This window comes from Meleagris gallopavo, chromosome 16, assembly GCF_905368555.1.
Source record: "Meleagris gallopavo chromosome 16, MGAL_WU_HG_1.1, whole genome shotgun sequence".
Classification (NCBI taxonomy): Eukaryota; Metazoa; Chordata; class Aves; order Galliformes; family Phasianidae; genus Meleagris; species Meleagris gallopavo.
The window spans coordinates 12,203,797-12,224,561 of record NC_139419.1 but is presented as its reverse complement, the minus strand read 5'-3'; the positions used below and the strand labels follow the sequence as shown (position 1 = coordinate 12,224,561).

General features: G+C 50.6%; 1 protein-coding gene across 3 annotated transcripts; it reads left to right on the top strand.

Moving 5' to 3' along the window:
• The first annotated feature begins 776 nt into the window (after positions 1-776).
• Positions 777-19,678, top strand: FAM234A (family with sequence similarity 234 member A). 3 transcript variants are annotated; one of them, XM_085237195.1, is made up of 12 exons: positions 777-897; positions 6,182-6,490; positions 7,553-7,669; positions 7,968-8,150; positions 11,930-12,060; positions 14,156-14,285; positions 14,756-14,894; positions 15,290-15,430; positions 15,654-15,732; positions 16,165-16,317; positions 17,165-17,267; positions 17,398-19,678. In XM_085237195.1, exons 2-12 carry the CDS (start codon positions 6,226-6,228, stop codon positions 17,607-17,609), a joined length of 1,653 nt encoding a protein of 550 aa, XP_085093321.1. In that variant the 5' UTR covers positions 777-897; positions 6,182-6,225; the 3' UTR covers positions 17,610-19,678. The 3 variants fall into 3 exon arrangements, with proteins under 3 accessions (XP_085093321.1, XP_010717690.1, XP_085093322.1); XM_010719388.4 differs by lacking the exon at positions 777-897 and adding an exon at positions 4,152-4,286; XM_085237196.1 differs by lacking the exon at positions 777-897 and adding an exon at positions 6,018-6,108.
• The last annotated feature ends 1,087 nt before the right edge of the window (positions 19,679-20,765 follow it).

Here is a 20,765-nt window from a genome sequence, read left to right as displayed (position 1 = left end):
TGTGCTGTTTGTTAACACTTCAGCCCTTTTCACGAGACCTCCCTCCCCCTTTTCACAGTTGGTATTTGAGAACATTGGATTCGTGTCTTTTTCTTTGCTTGTACATGTTAAATTGAAAAGCTTTTTCTCCTCCTTTTAGTGCTTAGCCACCTCGTTTTTACATCTCCTGAGCAGCTGAGAGTTGCCTTGCTGTCCCAGGTGCTGTTCGGCCCTCACGTCCCCTCTCAGCTGTTCATCTTTGTGATGGGGAGGGGACCGACCGGAGCGCATTTCTAAGTCTGTTCCCGGTATAACGGGTGTAAAAAAAAAAAATTGCGCTCGAAGGGAAAACGCGCATCGATTCCTTGCAGAGGAGCAGAGCACCATTTAACCTGCCTTTGTACTGCGCACGGCAGGCAGGAGCAGCTCGGCGGAGGCTTTTCTGACTCAGCGCTGCGGAACGGCTGGGCGAGGGGCTGCGCTGGGGGCGAGCGCGGAGCCGGGCGGGACGGGCCGCATTCCGCATCCCGAGCCGGGTCCTCCCGCCCGCCTTTCTTTCCCAGCAGGGAGGCGGGCGGCGCTGCGGTGCCCGTAGCCGCGTTACCGGGCCGGTGCGAGCCGCAGCGGGCACTGCCGGCTTGGCGCCGCGCCTCCCGCCCCGCCGTGCGCGCTCCTTTCTCTATAACCACTTCGCTGCCCGCGGCGCGCCGTCCCGCCGCTCCCCGGCTCCGTTCTGTAGCGCACGCCGGGACGAGGCGGCGCTCACCGCGCCGTACCGAGCCGCGTTTGTGCCCCGCGCTCCGCCTCCTCGTCCGCGTCCCCGCCCCCAGCCCGCGGGAGCGCGCTCCGCCCCGTGACGTCACTTCCGGCAGACGCCGGGCGGGGAATGGAGGCGGAAGTGACGGCGGCGGCGGCGCGGTGAGTGCGGAGCGCGGGGCCTCGGGGCCGCGGTGGGGAATGGCGCTGCACGGCGTTCCGGAGCGGCGCGGTGGAACTCGGCGCCCACGAAGGCGGTGCCCGGCCGGCTCTCGTTCTCCCGGTGGGCTGTGGGGTCGCTCCGGCTTGGCGGAGCGCGGCTCGGAGGAGCCGGTGCCGGCCGCGGTGCCGCGCTCGGCCATAGCGGGAGGAAGCGGAGCGCTGCCCGCTGCCCCGCACGGCACTCGGTGCCGCCCCGGATCCCCGTCCCAGGCTCCCAGCAGAGGGGCGGCCCGGGGAGCTGCAGCTAGAGCTGCTCGCGGTGCCCGGCCCTGATCCCGGGCTGGAAGCTGCGTGTCCCCGCAGGGCTGAGCGTGTCTGAGCCGTGTGGGCTGGGAGCCGTGGCTTCCCTCTGTGTGCGCTGTAAGACGGGGAAAGAAAAACGGATTCAATCCCGAGGGATGAAACAGGTCTCTCCTGGCAGTAGCTGATGGTGACAGCAGCAGGTGGAAGAAGGCCATTACTTCATGCCACCACGTGCCTTGCTTATCAGCAACGTGAGGGAACCGGTGGGCAGCAAGGAATGTGTGACCTGTGTGTTAATTGAGATCTGCGGAGCGAGCTCTCGACTTAAAAATGTCCTTTTTTTTTTTGTCTTTTCAATAAACATGCATGAAATGACTGCAGTGTGTTCTAAACAGCTTTCGTGCCTGGAGATCTCCCCTAATCTCTGAAATCTCTGGCAGCTCAGGGATGTTGCTGAGGCTCTGACGCAGGCTGGGAAGCCGATGGCTGCAGTGGGATGAGGCTGATCCCACAGGCTCGCATGGCTCGCAAGGGATCTGCAGCAGTGGGTGAGGGTGGGTGGCTTTGATCCCGGGCTGCTGATAAACTGCTTGTGTTTCTGTTGCTTGGTTATTATCACTGACGTAACCCGTAATCGGTTCCGTGTGGCTTTGCAGTGTTGGTACTGCTTTTCATCAAAGAGAGTAGATTTCTGTCGGATATAACGAACTGATCTTTCATAATGAGGGTGGTGAGGCACTGCAGCAGGGTGCCCAGTGATGTGATTGATGCTTCATCCCTGGAGGCTTTCAAAGCAAGGCTGGATCAGGCCCTGAGCAACCTGACCTAGCTGTGCTGTCCCTGTGCACTGCAGTGGGGTCGAACCAGATGGCCTCCAGAGTCCCTTCCAACTCTGGGTTGCAGACTGCATCCTTACAAAGGCCATAAGGATCACAGGAGGTGCCCCAGAGCCAGAAGGGATGGTCAGTTTGTGGCAGCTCTGTGTGCACGCCGAGGCTGTGGCTTTGTCCAGAAGGAGTTATGGGCTGCAGATGACCCCGCAGGACTGTAAGCTTCAGAGTGCTCTGAGTTTATTCAGAGAGGAAAAATCTCAGTCGGGGAAAATCTTAAGTGTCAGTTCCTCTTGGCTGGGTGCTGATGTAAGTAGAACTGCACAAAAGGGACCCAGAAAGTGACGCATTGCCATTATGGAGCAGCAGGTGACTGCCCAGTGAGCTGCAGTGCTGCACACATCACACCGCAGTCAGCTGGTAGGAGGCAGCCACAGTGGGGATGTTGCATCTTATGCAGGGCAATGTTTGCGAGCTGTTTTGTCATCAGGGATTACAGGGTGGGGTTTCAACTATTCTGGCTGACGCAAATTTGAAACAAACAAACAAACCCCCAAAGCAAATGCTGTACTTGTGTTCCTAAAAGGACCAGTTATGATCTGACCCCAGCACTCTGTGAAAGATGTGAACACACTGAATGTCAAATCTAGGTATGATATATTGCTAGAAAATTTCCAGGAAGAAGCACTATCTTGTGAGACTAGTGCAATTAGGACGGTGCTTGGGCATTTTATGGGTGGAAAATGAGTTAAACCTTCCATGGCACCAATGCACTTAAATGGTTCCTGTCTCCATACATCTGACTTTGTGCAGTTCTCTGCACCAGCTGGCTGGTAATGATAGTTTGTCCCTTCGGTTTGGCTGCAGCTTGGCACGGGCAGCTTGCTGCACAAGTTGCACTGGTTTAATGCGGATCAAATCTGCAAAGCTTTGCTGTAGAAGAGGAGAGACAGTGCCCCGTGAAGGTGAGTTACACTGGAGAACCTGGAAGCAGCATCGTTCTGTGGGACAGGAAAGGGGTTTATTTGGTTCCTCCTCTTGCTGGGCCGCAGGAGCAAGCAGCCTTCAGAGCTCAGAGAGTGCCTCACTGGTACTGCATGTAATTATTTGTAATTACCAGCTACGTTGTGTGCAGTCTGTAATTATTTCCTTTCCTAGGAATCCTTTTCATGGAATGTCTCAGGTGAGGCCTCCTGTCCCTGAGCGGAGCTGACGCTGGCCACCAGACCCAGCACACGCAGCAGTGTTAATGCTGCAGCAACAGGTGATCCTGGTGCTGTGTATTTCCTTGCAAGCTTCTGGGTGCATCAAAGCCCCCAGGGAAGTATTCTGTGCCCTCTACCAATGGGAGACAAAATGTCGGCTGCTAGAGGACAGAAAAGTCATCTGAAACGCACACTATCGTTTTCTGCTTGTCTCCAATTAAACCGATTAGCAGACTGCTTTGTTGCTCAGAGATCAGACTGTTTCATGTGCTGCCAGCACGTACTTTGGCACTGCGGGCAGTGGGATTTCCTGCATTGTTTGAACCCTCGTGGTCATTGTTCTGGCCCTCCATATGCTCTGGCAGGGAAGCGAAGGGCAGTGTTCAGATCCTGAAAGAAGAGAGAAAGGAACTGCTTTAAAGGCACGGAGAGCTCTTTGTAATCAGGGTCGCTGCTGCAATAGAAGGGGAATTGCTGGGGCTGGCAGTATAATTACTACTTTTTTTTTTCTTGTTCTCATCCCAGTCTGGATGACAGTGGTGTGGTTTGTGATGCCTCACAGAAGTGTGCCTTTGGAGTTAAGATGGTGCCCATATGGTCTGGGCAGAGAAGCAGCCCAGTCTCATTGCACACTGTTTGCAGGAAGAGTCACAGGTGCTGGAAGCACTTTGCTGTGCCCCAGCAGTTTTCTGGCTTCCAGCCTCATGGGCAGCAGTGTTTTAAGGGCTGCACTCAAGCTGTGACCCAGCAGCGTCACCGCAGTGCTGAGGAGGGTGAGCTGCTGCTCCCAGCTCAGTGCAGGGAGATCACCTCACCGACTCCTGCCCTCTTCCCCAGCACCACAATGGCAGAAGCTGCTGTTGCAGTAAATCATTTGCTCAGCCCATGGCTGTGGCCTCGTACCTTGATCCCGCTGATGGGCAGGCTCCCTGCGGTGCCTGCAAAGCGATGCTCTGCTCACTGCAGCCACTGCTTTCTCTGCTTCCCCACTCATCCTGCCACTGTGTGCTGCAGCAGGTTGGGATCCGACGGCCTCGAGGACTTCTCTCAGGTGCTGGGAAGGGCAGATGAGGTCCTCGGAGTGAGGGCTCTGGGGGAGGATACAGCTCCTACATTATTGATTTAATTGAATTTGCATGGTGTTGCGCAGCCTGGATTCAATTGCCTGGAGAGAGATCTTGTACTTGATGTGCTGTAGCAGAATAAATGCCAGAGTGCTTGGGTACGAACGCTTCATAGCTACAGCCCTGAGAGCCCAGTGCATGCAGCAGTTGGCTAGGGGTCTGACCCGGCCATCCCCTCCTGCTGTGCTGAGCTGTTTTTCCCCACTCCTTTGCTCCTTCCCTGTGCTCCATCCCACTGGGCTCGCTGTCTCTACGCCTGGATGCCTGTGTGAGCCGCCCTGGTGAGGCGAGGGTTTTTCCTGGAGTCGCTCCTTGCTGCTCTGTTTCCTCCTGGGATCTCTGCAGCCCTACAGCAGTGAGCCCCTCCTTGTTGGAGCTGAAAGCCCGAGGGCTCTGCGCTCACACCGGTGCTGACTTGAAGTTCTTTTCTGCTGGGGAAGTCAGTTGTTGAGGTGGGAGATTTGGGACACGGCTGTCACAGTGCAGTCATGGAAAGTTGGCTGGGTTGTCATGTTTATTTGCTCAGATAGAACTTCTTATGACGTGGTCATGCAGCTTTTTCCAAGGCTGCTGGAATGCGGTGTTTGTTCTTCCTTCTGCTATTTTTTTTTAAAAGAAGCACTGTCCGAGAGAGGCCTGAAAACTGTGTATGGAGTGGTTTCTTATTGTTGTGGGCAATGCTACAGGCTTCTGAAACCAACGAGGGGCTTTCCCTTTTCCCTTTTAGAAGATAAATAGCACAGAACCCCTTTGTTGCTGTAACTGCAGCTCTCAGTACTGAGCTGGCAGAGCTTAAAATTTGCCACATGGAAATCACCAATGGCAATGTACGTGCCCCTGAGAGGGCAAGGAGTTCTTCGTCTGCTCATCCTCCTCTGTATTTTGTATTTGCCATTTCTGATTTACCACGGCCTCTTCTTTTGAGCATTTGGGCTGACCGGTGTGGGTTCGGGGCTGTGAATTTGGAATTCCAGGCTCCTGCAACAGGGAGCTGGTGGGGTGGGTGAGGATCTGCCCTTTGCAGGAGCCCAGCCCTGTCCTGCAGAGAGTTCTTTTGAGTCGAGCTGAAGAAAAGCAATTTGATGATTTGGAGGAAGAGGGGCATTTCATTCATTATAGATCATGACAGATAGCAGGAGAAACTACAGTAGCAGTTGTTAGCTCTTCTTCCACTGCGGTGGAATGAAATTTGCCCAGTTTTAGTCTAAATGCATGCATTCATTTTCCTACAAAGAGGAAAGTATTTGCTCTCCTGCCTGCTGTAGGGCTGGGCTCAGCACTCGTTGGGGATTGTGCTCAATAGCTTTGTTCTCCTCCTACACAGCAGAGTATGCTGGTGTTTGTTTCTCTCTCTCGTGTGCTCGTTGCACCAGGGCACATCTTTGTGCTGGGAAGTGAGGGCCACGAGTGTTTCCTTTCACCTGTCCCTCCTGGCAGCAGGCTGCCATCAGCAGGAGGTGGCAGAAGGCTTTTCAGCAAAGGGAGCTTTTGGTGCTCTTCATCAGGAGGACCTGCAGGAGCAGCCAGGCCATTCAGCATAGAACCCAGAGCCTGCTTTGTCCTTGCTCCGGGTCTAGCAGAGCTCACTGCCTCCTCTGAAGAAAAAAATGGTGCTGTTTCTGTGTCCCCATCTCTCCCTGCTGCTGTGTGTAGGAGACCTCCAGTGTCAGAGGTGCTTGGCACCCAGCTGTGTGACGACGGCACAGCGACCTGTCGCCTCCCATTAGATGTCTCCAGCATGAATATCAGGTAGTGACAGAACACTTGGTCATTTCTTGCCACGTTCCAAAATCTGCTTTAACTCTTCTTCCCGTTGTTGCAGGTGAAGGAGGAGAAGGGTGTCTGAATACCTATGAGTGAGCTGCAATGGATAACAAAGACTCAGAAGCTGAGATCCACCCTCTGAAGACAGAGGACGTGAAAGCTCAAGAGAACCATGAGAACTCTGTTGAGAGGAGAATTATCATCAAGCAGTCGTCGCAGCTGTCTCGGCTGTCCCGCTGGCGCACCGCCGCCTTCTTCGTCTCGCTATTTTTGTGTCTGATCATTGTGTTTGCCTTCTCCTTTATCATTCCTTGCCCAGAGAGGCCTGTTTCAGAGAGAACGTGGCTCCGAAACTATGACAGTGCAGGTGAGTTTGCTGTAGGAGAATAGTTACCTTGGGTCCCGTTCCCTTGTGGGTTATGAATTGGAATTGTTGAACTCTGCCTAAGGCTGATCTGGAGCTGGGCCTGCAGGGGTGCTGCTCTTGGGAGTGAGGGCTGTGAACACCTGACCTGGATAAGCAATGGCCCGTCATAATTGGAGTGGCCTTCCAGGAGGTGTTCACAGGATCTAACAGAGAAATTAAATGCTGCTCTGAAGCACTAATGAGCTCACAGACCAGTCTTACTTGGAAAATAATGGGGAAGGGTGCCTAGGAGTAAATCTGTGTTGCAGTTGAGTCTGTGAAGTGCTCCCTTGAAGTTTGAACTTCGGTTTGGGGACCATTAGGCATCCTTTCCCTATCGGTGTGACTTTCCAGCTTTTCTCTGTGGCTAACAGGAAGGAGAGAAGAGCAATTGCATCTTGTTATTTTATTAGCTGCACAAAGTTACAGTTGTTTTAATCGTCTCTTTAACCTGGGAACTGCTCCTTGTTGACTCAGCATCCACTTCTGTCAGTGCTTTCCTTTAATCTTGTGTGTGGTGATTGTGTGCTGGTTAAGCTGTAACTGCAGAGATAGTGCTCCCCACCAGGGACTGAACTTTAGGCTTTAATGCCTAAATCCAAAGTTCTGCTACTTTGAGATATATATGGCTGCTTTTAGCTGAAAGTGAGAAAGGTTATATATTTGGGGCTGTTTTGTTTTTCCCTGTATTTTGGGAATAGCAACGCCACCCCAGGACCAGAGTTGTTTTTTGTTAAACATAGTTCAAATTCTGGATGCCTGGCTATAAAAAGAGACAAATCCTCCAGGGGATGACAAATGAAAACAAATAATCCTTTGGCACTGGCTTCCAGTGCTTTAGTGCTCATGTAGATGCCTTTTTGTTTGTTTGTTTATTAATACAAAAGCCAGTTTGTCCTGATGTCGTGCAGTCAGAGCTGGAGGCAGTGAGTGGGTCTGTGGGAATGTGTGCTTTGCTGCAGCCAGATGTGCTGGTGGTTTAGGCAGTCCTCACCAGTGCCTGACTTCTGGTCTCTCTTACAGTGGCTTACCCGTTTCTTGCTATAGAAGATGTGAACGAGGACAAAGTGCAAGATGTCATCTTTGCTTTCAAAGCCAGCAATGGCAGCAGCAGCTTCAACAGCTCCTGTTTGGATGAAGGTAGCTGATTCTGAAACAGAAGGCCTTGTAGTAAGGGCTGCTCCTTCTTTTAGTTAGGATTAATGGGGCTGCTGTGGCTGATGTCCTGAGGTGGGTGCCAGTGTTGGAGTAGTGCCCGTAATGTCAGTTCTCCTCTGTGTTGTGAAGTTTGAAGCACTGAAATAAAGATAGGGGGGAAATACAGTGCTTCTGGGAGAGAAAACTGGGTTTGGGGAGGTCTGGAGCAAGGCACAGCACCTGGTGCAGTGTAGCAGATGTGGGCAGGGCTCACACTCCCTCTGCTGCTTCTTCTCTGCAGGTCTGCCTTCTCCATGTGCTTTCATCACTGCTGTGTCCGGCACGAATGGCAGAGTGCTCTGGGAGAGGCCTGCTGCCACGGAGCTGGAATGGATGCAGTGTGGCATCAAGCAGCTTGGAGGGACCCCGGGCTGCCTGCTGGTGGGACAGCCGGTGTCACTGACTGCAGTTGACCAGCAGACAGGTGGGTGGCAGGCAGAATAACAGAACAGCACTACTTTCATTCCTCACCTTGTGGCTGTCACACCTTGGGAACATTGACGTGATATCACGATGTACGTGGACAATGTACACGGAGTATTTATCATCTTAAAAACCTTGCCAGAGCCATTGGCTGGGCCCTTGAGAACTGCCTGTTCTCTGTTCCAAGGACTGGACTCCGTTGTGGTGTTTTGTGCCAGCTGCTGTATTATGAGAACAACTTTTCGACAACTTTTGAAACAGGAGAAGCAGGCAGCAGTTGTGAATGTTACTTGATGCCCTTGTGGGCTGGGCACAAACCAGTGGTGTTTCTCAGTCGTTTGTGAACAAGCGTTAGGAGTGCCTGCAGTGGCAACAAGCATGGGAGTGACAGGGATTGGAGATCTGAAAGTCATCAGGGAGAGTGCACAGGAGAAGTATTCAGTGGTCTGTAGCCTGGGATTTTGCCTGAAAAAGGGAAGCCCTCTTCATTTCTGCCCCTGTAGATGAAGAGATTCTTCATCGTTTTGCCTAAAGCTGGGGGGAGGATAAAGAATGCCTTTGCTTCTGTAGGAACAAGTCTGTTGTGCCTTGAGCCTTCCTCTCTGAGGAAGACTGAGATACATTTCCATTTTGGGGGTTTCAAAGGCTGTAAACAATGTGTGCTCTCTCTTGGAAGCATGCATAGGATCATGTTCTCTGTATCTGATATTGCACCCCTTACGCCCTATTTTCCAAATACTGGGAGAGAGAAATAGCAAGAAATAAAGCTCTAAGAGATCTGAGGAAAAGCTATTGAAGCTTTTAATTTCCACTGTAGCTGGAACAGCACATGCACCCACAGTCAGCTGGAAAGCTTCTGCAATAACTGAGATAATTAGCACCATTTTCCTCATCAACAGGCTTTAGTACAGGTTATTTATAGACATTAATGAAGTAGTTGCTTTTAGGTCAAAGCGTGGAAAGGTGGCTGCTGAGCCAAAGCCTTGTAACTGAAGTCAGCCATAAAGAAACAGCACATGTACGTAGAGAAACAGCTGGGCTAAGCCACAAGTCGCAGGAACAGCCTGGTAGGAGAACATCCTGCAGATAAATTAAAAGCAAGAGGTGAAAAATTGCTTCTGATACAAAAATGAATACTCCAACAGTTGACATTTTTGGCACCTTTTTGCTGTGGCTCTAAGTAGGTCAAAAGCAGCTTCTTAGTGTAATTGGCTTTTGCTTTGGGTTAGGAGGACAGGTTGGAACAAAATACCAGGTTAAGTGTATTTCAAGTGGTGAAGTCTGACTTTCATCACGTTGTACTAAAACCAGTAGCCAGATCAGTCTTCAGCTGTTAATGATTCATCATCGTGATGGGTTGGTGAGATTCCAGGGACTTCTGCCTTCAATCTCTGCCTGTAGGAAGGTTGAAGGAGGGGTAGGCTGGTTATCTCCGAGTGACTGATGTGGGATTGATAGTTAGTGTCTTTCTCAACTCAAATTGTCTTACATCTTGCTTTCTTTGTAGCCAGAATAAGTGACATGAGCAAACAAGAAGGAAGGCATAGGTATTTGTGTGCTTCTGTTTGTGTGGAACACTTAGCATTCCTGTGTGTGAAGGTAAAACAAGCAATCTGGAACACAGCTGTTCTAAACCAAACCAAAGGTGTGTGTAGTTGGGTGTTCTGCCTCTACCACGGCCAAAACCAGCATCCATAGGAAGAACAGGGGTAGGTGTGTGGTGGCACCTTCTGCCTTATCCTGTGTATGAGCCCTGGGAGTGGGTCTGGTGTCATTTCTTCAGTGGAAGAAATCATGAAATAAACCAAGGCTCTTCAGCCTGAAGAGTGTGTGACAAGGAGAAGTAAGTCTGTTTTGCTGCTTGTCACTCAAGACTTCACAAAGAATGATTGTTTCCCATCACAGTTCTTTGTTGCTCCAGTGGTTCTTTTATCTTTCTGCATATCTGCTGTGTGCAGAGGGCTGGGAACTCGAAGGTGTTCAGTAAACAAAGGGGCAAGGACATGGCAGAGAGGTCTGACAGTGCTCTGTATAAAAGACCTGCCTTCATCTCAGGCAGTGTGTGAGCTGCAGGCTGGGAAAGCACAGTGCTGGGGTGTGCGTTCATCCAGAATGAAGCAAGCAATCCTGGTCCTTCCCTTTGCAGTTCCTTGGAGTGAGGGCTGCACTCAGCCACGGAAGTTTTGAAGTCCTCATTTTATTATTCCTTCCAGACCAAAACAAAACCCTTCACTCAGGCTGGATTTACCATCTAGGCACTTGTCTTGTTGGCTTACATTGCTGTGCTTTTGCTGTGATCCTGGACTGTGAGGGAGCATCACAGTGCTCTGCCTGTCTGCAGAACAGTCAGATCTCTCATTAACAGAGCAAGGTGGAGTTGGATTCACAGTTTGTGCTCCTTGGGGGCTGTGTTAGACCATGTAAGCTCCTTAATCCCTTTGTGTTGAAGCTGTCTCAGTTACCACTACGAGTTTGTTAAATCAGACTTTTTCAAAGGAGTAAAACACCTTTATCTACAACTCTTTTCACTGTCTAACCAGCAAAGAATTGAGCATTATGCATCAAAATACGAATTTCAGCAGCCCGATCTACTGATGGAGCTTTGGGCTATACTGAAGCCAGTTATTTATAGTTATAGTTTATATATTATTTATAGTTATAGGATATAATTATTTAAAACTTAAACGCTTTGTAGTTTTGGCTGCTTGGGCTTTTTTGTTTGCTTGCTTGTTTTTAGGGGTAGAATTGTTTGCCTTCCCCTTATTTCCCTGGGGGCATTTTTCTATTTCGTATCCCCTGTTATAACAACAAATCCACATGTTTTTGGTTTTTTTTTCCCCAGTATTTCAGCAAAAGCTGTGGAGGAATCTCACTGGCAGTGCAGCCTGCCTTAAATGACTGCAGGCAGCGTGGGGCAGTCATTCCTTGGCCCTCAGTTCAACTGCCTACAAAAAACATGATTATTTTGCATTCCTGAACTGAGGATGGCTGCGTGGGATGCAGTTCAAAGGGGCTGGTTAAGGATTTCCCTCAGAGCACCTAGTTAGGCACTTAAGTCTTCCTTAAAAAAGAAAAGGAAAAAGCACAAAGCCACAGCAGTCTCTCTTCTCAGCAAATACTGCTGCAAATTCCTCATGTCAGTGTCTGGAAAGTCGCCAGCAGCCCTGGGCAGAGTGCATCTGAGTGCAGCCAAAGCTGTGCTACCTGCATTGACAAGCAGCTGAGGGACAGAACTGTCTGAAGAGCTGTGCTCTTCCAGCCAGGGAGAGAGGAGGGGTGCGAGCTGAGCTGTGAGTGTGAGCTCCAGGAGCATCTGCAGGAGTCGGGTTGCAGTAAAACCTGCTGCTGGAAGTAGCCATGAGTGCTGTGATCAGAATTCACAGAATTCACTTCTTTGTGGTCTTCCAATGCCTGCACAAATTTAAGTACACAGAAGCAAGTTTTTAGGTAGCTGGAAAGGATTTTCCGTGCAGTGAGCACAAAGGAAAATGTCTTAACCTGGGGCACTGAAAGCAAGCTGTTCTTTGTGCCTGGCTGATGGACAAGAGCCTTTATGCAGGCAGCTGCAATTGCTTCTCAGTAAGGGCTGGAATTGTGGATTCTGGGTCTCATTTGAAATGCAGAAATACCCCATGATGGCTTATAATTGTGGCTGCCTTGCAGCACAGATGGGCTGTCTACGAGTGACTGCTGCAAAGTGCTTTGAGGAACGAGAGTGTTTTAAAGCCTTTCAACCTGAAGTGCTTTTTAGTGAGCATTTCCCAATAACTTCTCTTCTAGGGGAAGTTCAGTGGAAACAGTCCGATGACTTTGGAGCTAATTATACTGTGCTGACTCCCTTGTCAGTGATTCCAGATGTGGATGGTGACGGAGTTCAGGACCTGATAATCTTTATTGCTACAGGAGATAAGGTATGTCACTGTGAAGCTACGTTAAGCCCCTTGACCAGACTGCAGGGCATGGCAGGAATGCTGTTTGTTTCAGCCCTGCAGATTGCAGAGGAAGTGCCCACAGGCCTCCGATGTCTGTGTTTGAGGGAGGTTCTTTCCCACCCTGCAGAAACGTACTCCCAAATCAATGCAAGTGTTCTATGGCTTAAGAAGAAAACCAGGCAGGAACCAGTCTCCCTTTTCAGTCTGTGTTCCTCCCAGGCTGTGTATGGAGAGCACCTAAGCAAGATGAGCTTGCAGTTTTCTATGACCATGCTCAGAGAAGTGGAAGTGAACAAACCCTGACAGGTTTGGCTCCTGGATCAAAGCGTGTCTGACAGCCAGTGCCTCTGTACAACCACTGGTCTTCCTGGTACCTTCCCTGGCTGTGCTTTGCCAGCTTTGCTCAGTTCTCTTCCTGCTGTCGCTGTGCTGATTAGTTCTGACTTGGGTTCACTTAGTGAAATTGCTGTTAGTTGCCATTTCTCTTTTCCAATATTGCTTTTCCCACTTCTTAGAAGGGAAAAAGTGAGGTAGCTAAAAATGTTTTCATCGCACATCCACATCCATAACTGAGTGATGTGCATCACCTGCATGTGCACCTGCATGCAGAAGTTGTAGTTTCCTTGTAGCAAGGCTCGTGGGAGGAACAGGGGCCATGTGTCCCCACACCAGAGCACTATAAGCAGATTGAGTTCTGCTTTCAGAGGCATTGTTGTTGCCAGAATCATCAGAAATTCTATCCTCTCCAACTCCTACATTTCTCTTCTGTTTCCTTTCCTCGCTGCTTTTCCTATCCCAGTTATCTCAAGACTTTTGTTTTTCTAATCTTAGGCAGCCAGGACATGTTTGAAAGTAGTCTCTGTTCTGCTAAACTGCTGTATGATTTGTTTTCTGTTTAACCTTTCTGGTTGTTTTGGTATGAAACCCTTCCTTCCCTCCCTCCCTCCCTCCCTTGGGACTTGGCAGGCACTCTCTCAACTCAAGTAAAAGTACACTGTGCATTGAGAAAGGGCACAAACTGTGGGCAGCTTGAGGGCAGCTCTGCAGCTGGGAAAGGCAGTCTCTTCCAAAGGGAGATTCAGTCCTTAAAGTTCCTAACTTTGTTGCTGCCAAGAGCTGAAGTTGAATGTGACGTTGTACTCCTGCTTCCTGAAATAGCAAAGCACTGAGCAGTGTGTGGGGAATCCTCTGGGCAGTAGGGGTTTGGATGGGTTCCTGCTAAGTCTCACTGACCCCTACCTGCTGCAAGCTTCAGCACAAACACATCCTGGGAAATGAGATTTATTTCAGAATACCTGGCCTGTAGCACCTCACAGAAATATGAAGCAGTGCCCTAAGTGAGGTTCTGTGTCTTCTCCCTGACTATATGAGTGCCATTGGTTGCTCCTGTCCTGGGGCAGCTGCACCAGCGCTTCCCAGTAAAGGTGAAGCTGTTCAGTAAGTGCTGGTGTGTGTACCCTCCCATATGAGAGGCTGGGAACAGCTGATGAACGTGCTGCTCTCCTCCCCAGCAAACTCTACCCCTTATTCACTTACCAGGCTCCCCAAAGTCACCCGAAGAGCAGCAGATTTTCTTTGCTCTCCTGTCAGTCCCGCTCAAGGAGGAGGGAAGCTCTGTTCTTGGCTGACTCAGCACCCCTACAAGATGCTGTTCCTCAGTCCTAGTGTGCCGTGCTTCCCCCAGATCACACCTCTTGCCCACTCTTAAGTTTCATCTTGACTCTACCCTTTTTTCTCTTGGGTGAAGTGTTGTGTGGATTCTGTTGCTCTGATCCCTGCACTGAGAGAACATAAAGAAACCTGGCAGCTTTTTTTTTTATTTTTAGTCTCTGTGAACCCGCAACAGCTTTAGAAGGGTGGTTTTAGGGCACTAAAAATAGTAGCAGAGCTACTCTGTGGCAAGAACTTGGGTCCCCCTGCTTTTGGCAGGCCTGCAAGGACAGAAACAGCTGTGCTGGCTGGTCTGCACAGTGCTTCCTGCAGGCACTGTGAGAGAACACTGTGAGAACGCTGTATGCAGAGTGATGCAACTTTAACCTTTTTTTTGTTTGTTTTTAATCCCATCCCTGTGTAGATTAAGACCTTCATCCATTCAGGAAAAAATGGCAAACAGATCGGCTCCACTGGAAGCCTGGATGTGGATGGGGAAGCTCGTTATGTCATGCTGAGCCCAGGCTCCTCCCACTACTTCCTTTTCTATACAGGTACAGTCCTGTGTAGGACTTGAGTCTGAAAGAATGACTGTAACTGTGATGTGTTAATTACTGAAGAGTTGTTGGAAACAGTGTTTTACATTCTCAAATCTATGTCCTGTTTCATGCAGCGAAGGAGGTATTTGAGGTCAAGAGAAGGAGTGACTTCTGCTGAAACTGAAGTTCATTACATACTGTAGTAATTTCATGTTAGAAATGTTGAGAATGTAGATTTTAAACAGTCATTTACATAGCAAGTGATTCTGTGGAACTCATGGGTTGTGAACAGATAAGATGCTGAACGTTCAAAAGCAGGCTTCAGTCTCAAGATATTGCTACAGCTCTGAGATATAAGCCCTAAAAATGCAGTTCATTGTTCATCTGCCAGATCCACTTCAGACATGATCCGGAAATTTGTAGCACTCGGAGCAAAGCACAGGATAACTTTTCTCCCTCTTCCTTGCTCTTCTTTCTTTACACAGCCAACTCTCTCTATGCGTATTCCCTGAAAGATCTCTACAGTGCAGCAACTGGGATGGAAATTAAGCTTCCTGGCCTTGAGCAAGATCCTCAGTGGGAGAAGAACATCGACCACACCACGCACCGCCTGACCCCTCTCAGGTTTGGTATTGGATCTCATCTGCTGGTGGGTTGGAGGGTCCTGGTGTTCCTGCCTTTGTTCTGTCCTAACTGCCCATACCCTGGGGAGGGGGCTGGTGTTGGTGGCTTTGTCAGGATTTCACAGTAAAGGAAGGGAAGCAGGTTGGGATTTTGTATGTGAGTGCAATTGGAACATGACTTGTACCTCTGCCAACTCATCCAGTGTGTGGCATCTGCAGAACCTGGTGCTTCAGCTCCCAGCCCAGCTTGATTTTGTTAGGATGAGTTTCTGACTCTTACTGTGCAGGGGAAAAAAGCTTAAAAGGAGTCCCTCCTCTCCACCCCCCAAAACAAAGACCACAAAGAACCAACATTCCCAATCTAGAAAGCATAATCCATTTTCTGTTCCTGTTCAGCACTGGAGACATTCGTTACCTGGCAAAAATTCCTGGCAGATCGCGGGAGAACATCCTGGTTGTGAGCTCAGAGATGGCCATGCTGATCAGTGCACAAAATCTGCAGACATTGTGGACCCTCAACGTGTCCCATGTCATGAGGTAATGTTACCTAGGTGGGTTCTGTATGGCGTTCCCAGGTTCCCAGCAGCAGTGATCCTGGCAGATGCTATTTTTTATTTGAAACATAAAAGCCTGCGATGTAGCAGTTGAGTCTTTTATTAGGGTTTTTTTTTTTGTGAGGATAGAACTGCTCTGAAAGAACAGGGTATGCACAAGCTGTTAGGTTGTGTTGTGATCTGTCCTTTCTCCTCCTTTCTCTTAGTGAGCCACTGCTTGGTTACTACAAACCTGATGTTCTTGATGTTGTCCTTGAGAGTGAGATCGGACCCAACAGGAAAAAGGTTTGAAAGCTCTTCCTTTTAACTTCCTTTTTCTCTGCATGTCTCAGCTCAAGCAGACATTTTGTCGAGGACAGCTGGTATGATGTGCTGCCTCCAGCTGACTTTAGAAGGCTTTTGGCTGGGAAATGATCTCTTTTAAGAAGCTACTGAAGGCAGCCCAGACACTTTAATTCTCAGCAAGTGACTTCGATGACAGAGCTTTGAACCCCTTGAAATAACTTGCAAGACTTGTGACTTCACTCTAACGCGGTCCACCCCAGGTCTCACAGCTCTGTGATCAAGTAGAAGCTCAGCTTCAAGTGTCTCCTTGTCTTCCCATATGTCAGATACTTGCTCCTTTAGACAGTGTGGGATAGAGACAGCTGACTTGACCTCTTACTCGCGGCTCATAGAGCTCTTTGATACGCGTTCCTTTTCTTTCTTCCCTGCTAGGTTATGATTGTTGAGGGTGGATCTGGAGCAGTCCAATGGGATCTGAAGCTGAACTCTAGAGCAAAGAGCCCCAGGCCAGCCACACTTTCTACTGCTGATCATCGGTCCACCTTCCTCATCTGGGGTGAATACCAAGTAGCAGGAAATGAAACGGTGAGCAGTGCTGCTGAATGGCTGCTTTTTTCTAGACTCAGAGTCAGAATTGTCTGGAGCCAACCCATTTTCCCAGTGTCCACATTCAGTTCCGTGTGTTCCCCTAACTGCATCTTTCTGTGCAGTGTGGAGTGTCCACATGTCTCTGATCAAATCTGGTCTGCATGCAGCAGGCATGTGGTCTTGTCTGTACTAGGTCCTCACAGTGTCCGTGGCAGTGTCTCTGCTAACAGCTAGTGTGGCACCAGCAACATTCATCATCCTCAGCCTGGCTGCATAGAGAAAATGGACTTATTATCTGCATGAGCAAAGGCACTGGATTGCCCATAGCCTTCCCTCAGTGTGCTGCTGTATTTGAGTTGAGAGGCTGCTGGCTTAGTACCTCTGAATCTGCTGCTGTTTGACCTGGAGCCTCTGCAGTCGTACTGCACGCAGTGATGTCTCTTGGCCACATTAATATCCTCTCTGTTCTACAAGGCAGTGTCTGGTGGCCCTGATGTGTTGCTCAGCCGTGTGACAGAGCCCTGCTGGAGCAGTGGCTGGCAGTGTTAGTGACACTTTGCATCTTGGAGGATGCCTGAACACCAGCTGAACTTCCTGTGTTTTCCTTGCTGAATTTGTCAGCTTTGGGGCAAATCTGTCTCTTGCACACAGCAGACAGGCCTGTTGTTTGCAGGAAGGTCAGGCTGGGGAGTCAATAAAATGCCAGCGCTGGTGCTGGTGGCATCAGGCAGGATATGTTGGCCATGCTCAGATAACCGACTGGATGCACTCTGTTGAACATGAAATAATGGCCGAGCCTGGTATTTGGGATTACTGTGTTCTGAGCATGTCTTGTTGGTTACAGATGTCAGCAGCTCCTCTACAGAAGCTGTATCTTTTCCACCCTTCCTACACTAATGTCCTGTTGGAGCTCCGCAACAGCACAGATCAGATAATTGCCTTCAATGGTAAGTTCTCCCCCTTTGGCCCTCCAGCGAGGAGGTGCAGGAGGACACCTGCTGCTGCCTCCGGGATGCTGGGTGCGTGGTGTTGGGCTCAGACATCTTATGCTGGGCTGTTCCTTCTGCTCCGTTACAGCCACGCTGTTCGAGCGCAGCCGTCACGCCTGCTATGTGCTGTTGAGGGGGCCTCAACCCGGCGAGGAGCCTGGGCTGGTGTCCCTGATGAAGCGTAAGCTGAAGGAGGATGTCTCTGAGAGCAGGGTGATCTGGCTGAGCCAGGTGGCTGTGGACAGTGAGCAGTACATCCGTGACCGCCTTTACAGGATGCGGTTCCACAGCAGAGCGTGAGCTTGCCAGGAGACCAGGGGAGTCTGCAGGCTGCCTCTCCTCTGCAGCAGTGCTCTTAGCAAACCCAGATCGTGGATTCAAATGGGAAGCTGCCTTTCTCGATCCGCAAACCAAAGCATGGCTGGCAGGGAAGCACCCCCACTGCCTGGATATTCCCAGGATGAGGGAGCAGCTGCCAGTGCATCCACTGTCAGAGCTGATGGGACTTCAGTGCTTGGCCACCACTGAAGTGTCGTGAGCTCAGGGATGAGGGCTTTCCCCTTCATCTTTTTGTGCCCACAGAACTGTGCTGGCTCAGTCTGTAGATGGAGGAAAACGTGCTCTCTGGGGATGCCTGCACTGATTGTTTCTTGGGTGCTTGCATGAGAAGTGGAGCTTCTGTGTGTGGTGTTAGGTTTCCTTTCTGAGTCAGCTCTCCTGGCTGCCGGAGAGGTGCTTGGCTGCCGGCTGATTCCCAGTTACACTCTCCTCAATTTGGGCCCCTGCTTCAGTAGTGGGTATGTGTAGTGCTGGACTCAGCCTTGTGAATGGGCTAGGTCTTACCTGGGCCAGCAGAACGCAGATTGAAGTGTCATTCTACTTAGAAAATGACCTTTTCTCCTAAGAACAGCCCTGTGTGCCTCCCCCTGCAGTCACAAGCCTACCTGTGTTTTCTATGCTACTTGCTTTCCAGCCAGGCTGTGCAGTACTGGTGTCACCAAAAGGGAGCTGGTCTCCTACCTGACTTATGCACCAACATTCCCCTCACCTCGTTGTGTTTATAGGGGATATGAAAACCAGCCTAGGCTGACTGGTCCCCGCGGGTATGGACACCACCTCTCCTCTTGGTTTCAAGGTGCAAGGGGATCTAGGCCATTTTTTACCAGTGGAATTGCACTTTAACCTTTCCTGGGAGCTTGGCTTGCTGTTCCTGGGAGTCCTGTTCCCAAGTGGCAATGCCAGCTGTCCTGCAAATGCTCCTGCAACCTTACAGCTGCTGTGGTGCCCATCTGAGTATGGTCTCCTGTGCCAGGAGGTGGGCGTGTTGCAAGACAGACATGAGCCACTTGGTGAAACTACAGGAGCTATTTTTGCAGCGCAGCTCCATGGAGAGCTCTGTGCTGCCTCCTTGCCCCGGGTTGAAGTGATGCTGGGTGAGGAACTCCGGGTTGTTGGCTCTCAGGGGCCAGCCTGGTGTCCCCAGAGAGAGAGTGGGTTGCTGTGTGGAGGCGACGTCTCACTTGGAGGCTTCTTCATTGTGAGGTGTATGCCCTGGTGGGCACCAGTGCAGGCTGCAGAAGCAATGTGCAAAGCCTGGAAAAGATTTTGAGTAGGCTCCCTGGTCCTGAAAACTGCTGTCCCTGCACCAGCTGCACTGAGACACAACCACTGTTCATACACTGGTGTCCATTTGTTTGCTGAGAAGAAGGTGGGCAGAAAACACACAGCTTAGCGTGATGGAGTTTGCACCCTTAGAAACATCTCTGTTTAGTGCTTGGAGTGGGCACCTGTTGCTGCTCTCAGGTGGTTCTGGAGCTGCCTGAAGGATGCGCCTTCAGGCCCAGGGCTGAGTGCTGCAGGTCGTGTCCCACTGCAATTCTGTGGGTGTGAGCAACGTACCTGGGCTGTACTCTCATGGTAATGACACTGTCCTTCATCCTCAGCTCTCAAATCAGACCTGACTTTTCCAGTCGGTAACACTGAACGTCCCTTAGGAGTGCTGGGTTTTCAGTTCTGGGGGTCTTTTCTGGCTTTAAGTTGTCCATTTGTGTTTCCAAATACTTTGGAGACCCAGAGTTCCCTGTGGCAGCTCAACTAAATGAATCAGTGCCAAACCAGCACCTTCTTAACGAGTCCTTTTTCCAGCTTCTTTCCCTGTGTAATTGTTTTCTGCAGTATTTAATGAATGACTTCGTGCCTTGATTCAATAACTCAGATGGGTGATGATGGCATTATATCACTGTGTTATGCATTAGTGTGTTTTTTAACACTAAGGCTGTTGGGTTCTTTAACTTATTGCAAATTGTGCTGTACAGGACTTGGTCTAACTCTGATGGTTTCAATAAATCCTCTTTTGCATTGTTTGTAAATGGTGCCCTGCTTCTGTTCTTGCTGCTAACGAGCAGCCGACGTTATGCAAGAATGGAGTGTGACTTCCCTAGGGCAGAAAACCCCTTCTTTGGGAGGGACCCGGTGTCCTGGTGATGCTCCCCTGCTTGCAGTTTGTCTTTGCCCTGCGGAGGTGGGTGCCTGCCTCTCCCCTTTGTTCTGGTGGTCACGCTTACCCTGAGCACGGCGTAACCCCGGGGAGCAGCTGGGATGTGCCAGACCAGCCAGCCGTGCTGGTGTCAGGCCAGAGGTGAGCAGGAAGAGCGTGAGCTGATACTGAAGCGGTTGCTCCTCCTTTCTGGCAGAGAGGAGCATTGTGCTGCAGGGAAAAAAAGGGCCACTTGGCCCCTTAGGGCCACTGCAGAGGGGTCCTTGCAAATGTGCACCTCTGGGGTGGCACTGCAGACCCCTGGCTCTCCTGCTGCAGCAGTGTGGATGCTGGACCCTGCAAAAGCAGTTAGGTAACAGAGCTGGGCTGGCCTGTCCCTTCCCCCTGCCTGGGACTCGCTGACCTGCTTTTACACCCCAGATTCCTGCTGCAGTCCATCAGCATGAAAATCTCTCTCCAGGGCTTGGATTTGGATCAAGCCAGAGGAAGCCGTGCAGCACGCGGTGTCTCCTGGAGCGTGGCACCATCTGTCACTGCCCCATGGCTGCCAGCACTGAGGTCCCAGGTTCCATCCCACCACTGAGGCTCCTGCAGCTTCCCCAGCACCTCACCCCAGGGCCTTTGTATGCCCTAGCACCAAGCTGAGCCGTGAGCAGCCACGTCGTGATAGGGCTACATCAGCAGCAGGGGAGGGTTCCTGATCCCACACATCTGCACGGTTTTGCAGGCTGGCCCCTCCTTGGTCCTTAATGGGCTGGGGATGACCCCACGCTGCCCTGTGGTTGTGCTCAGCTCTGAGGCTGAGTGCCAGAGGGCACGAGCCTGCCTCATGTTTATATAATGGCCACTATTAATCCCCCACAGCTGGGGCTCAGCTCTGGGAAAGAGAATAATCCTGCGTGAGATCCTCGGGCTCTGCTCAGATTAAGGGGTGGCGGGCAGGCAGAGCAGCTCGGCTG

Bases quoted from the DNA above. Each gene is read 5' to 3' on its own strand.
- FAM234A (XM_085237195.1), top strand. From the start codon at position 6,226: ATGGATAACAAAGACTCAGAAGCTGAGATCCACCCTCTGAAGACAGAG. The intron at 7,670-7,967 runs GTAGCTGATTCT...TCTTCTCTGCAG, and splicing joins CAGCTCCTGTTTGGATGAAG to GTCTGCCTTCTCCATGTGCT. The intron at 16,318-17,164 runs GTGAGCAGTGCT...TGTTGGTTACAG, and splicing joins AAGTAGCAGGAAATGAAACG to ATGTCAGCAGCTCCTCTACA.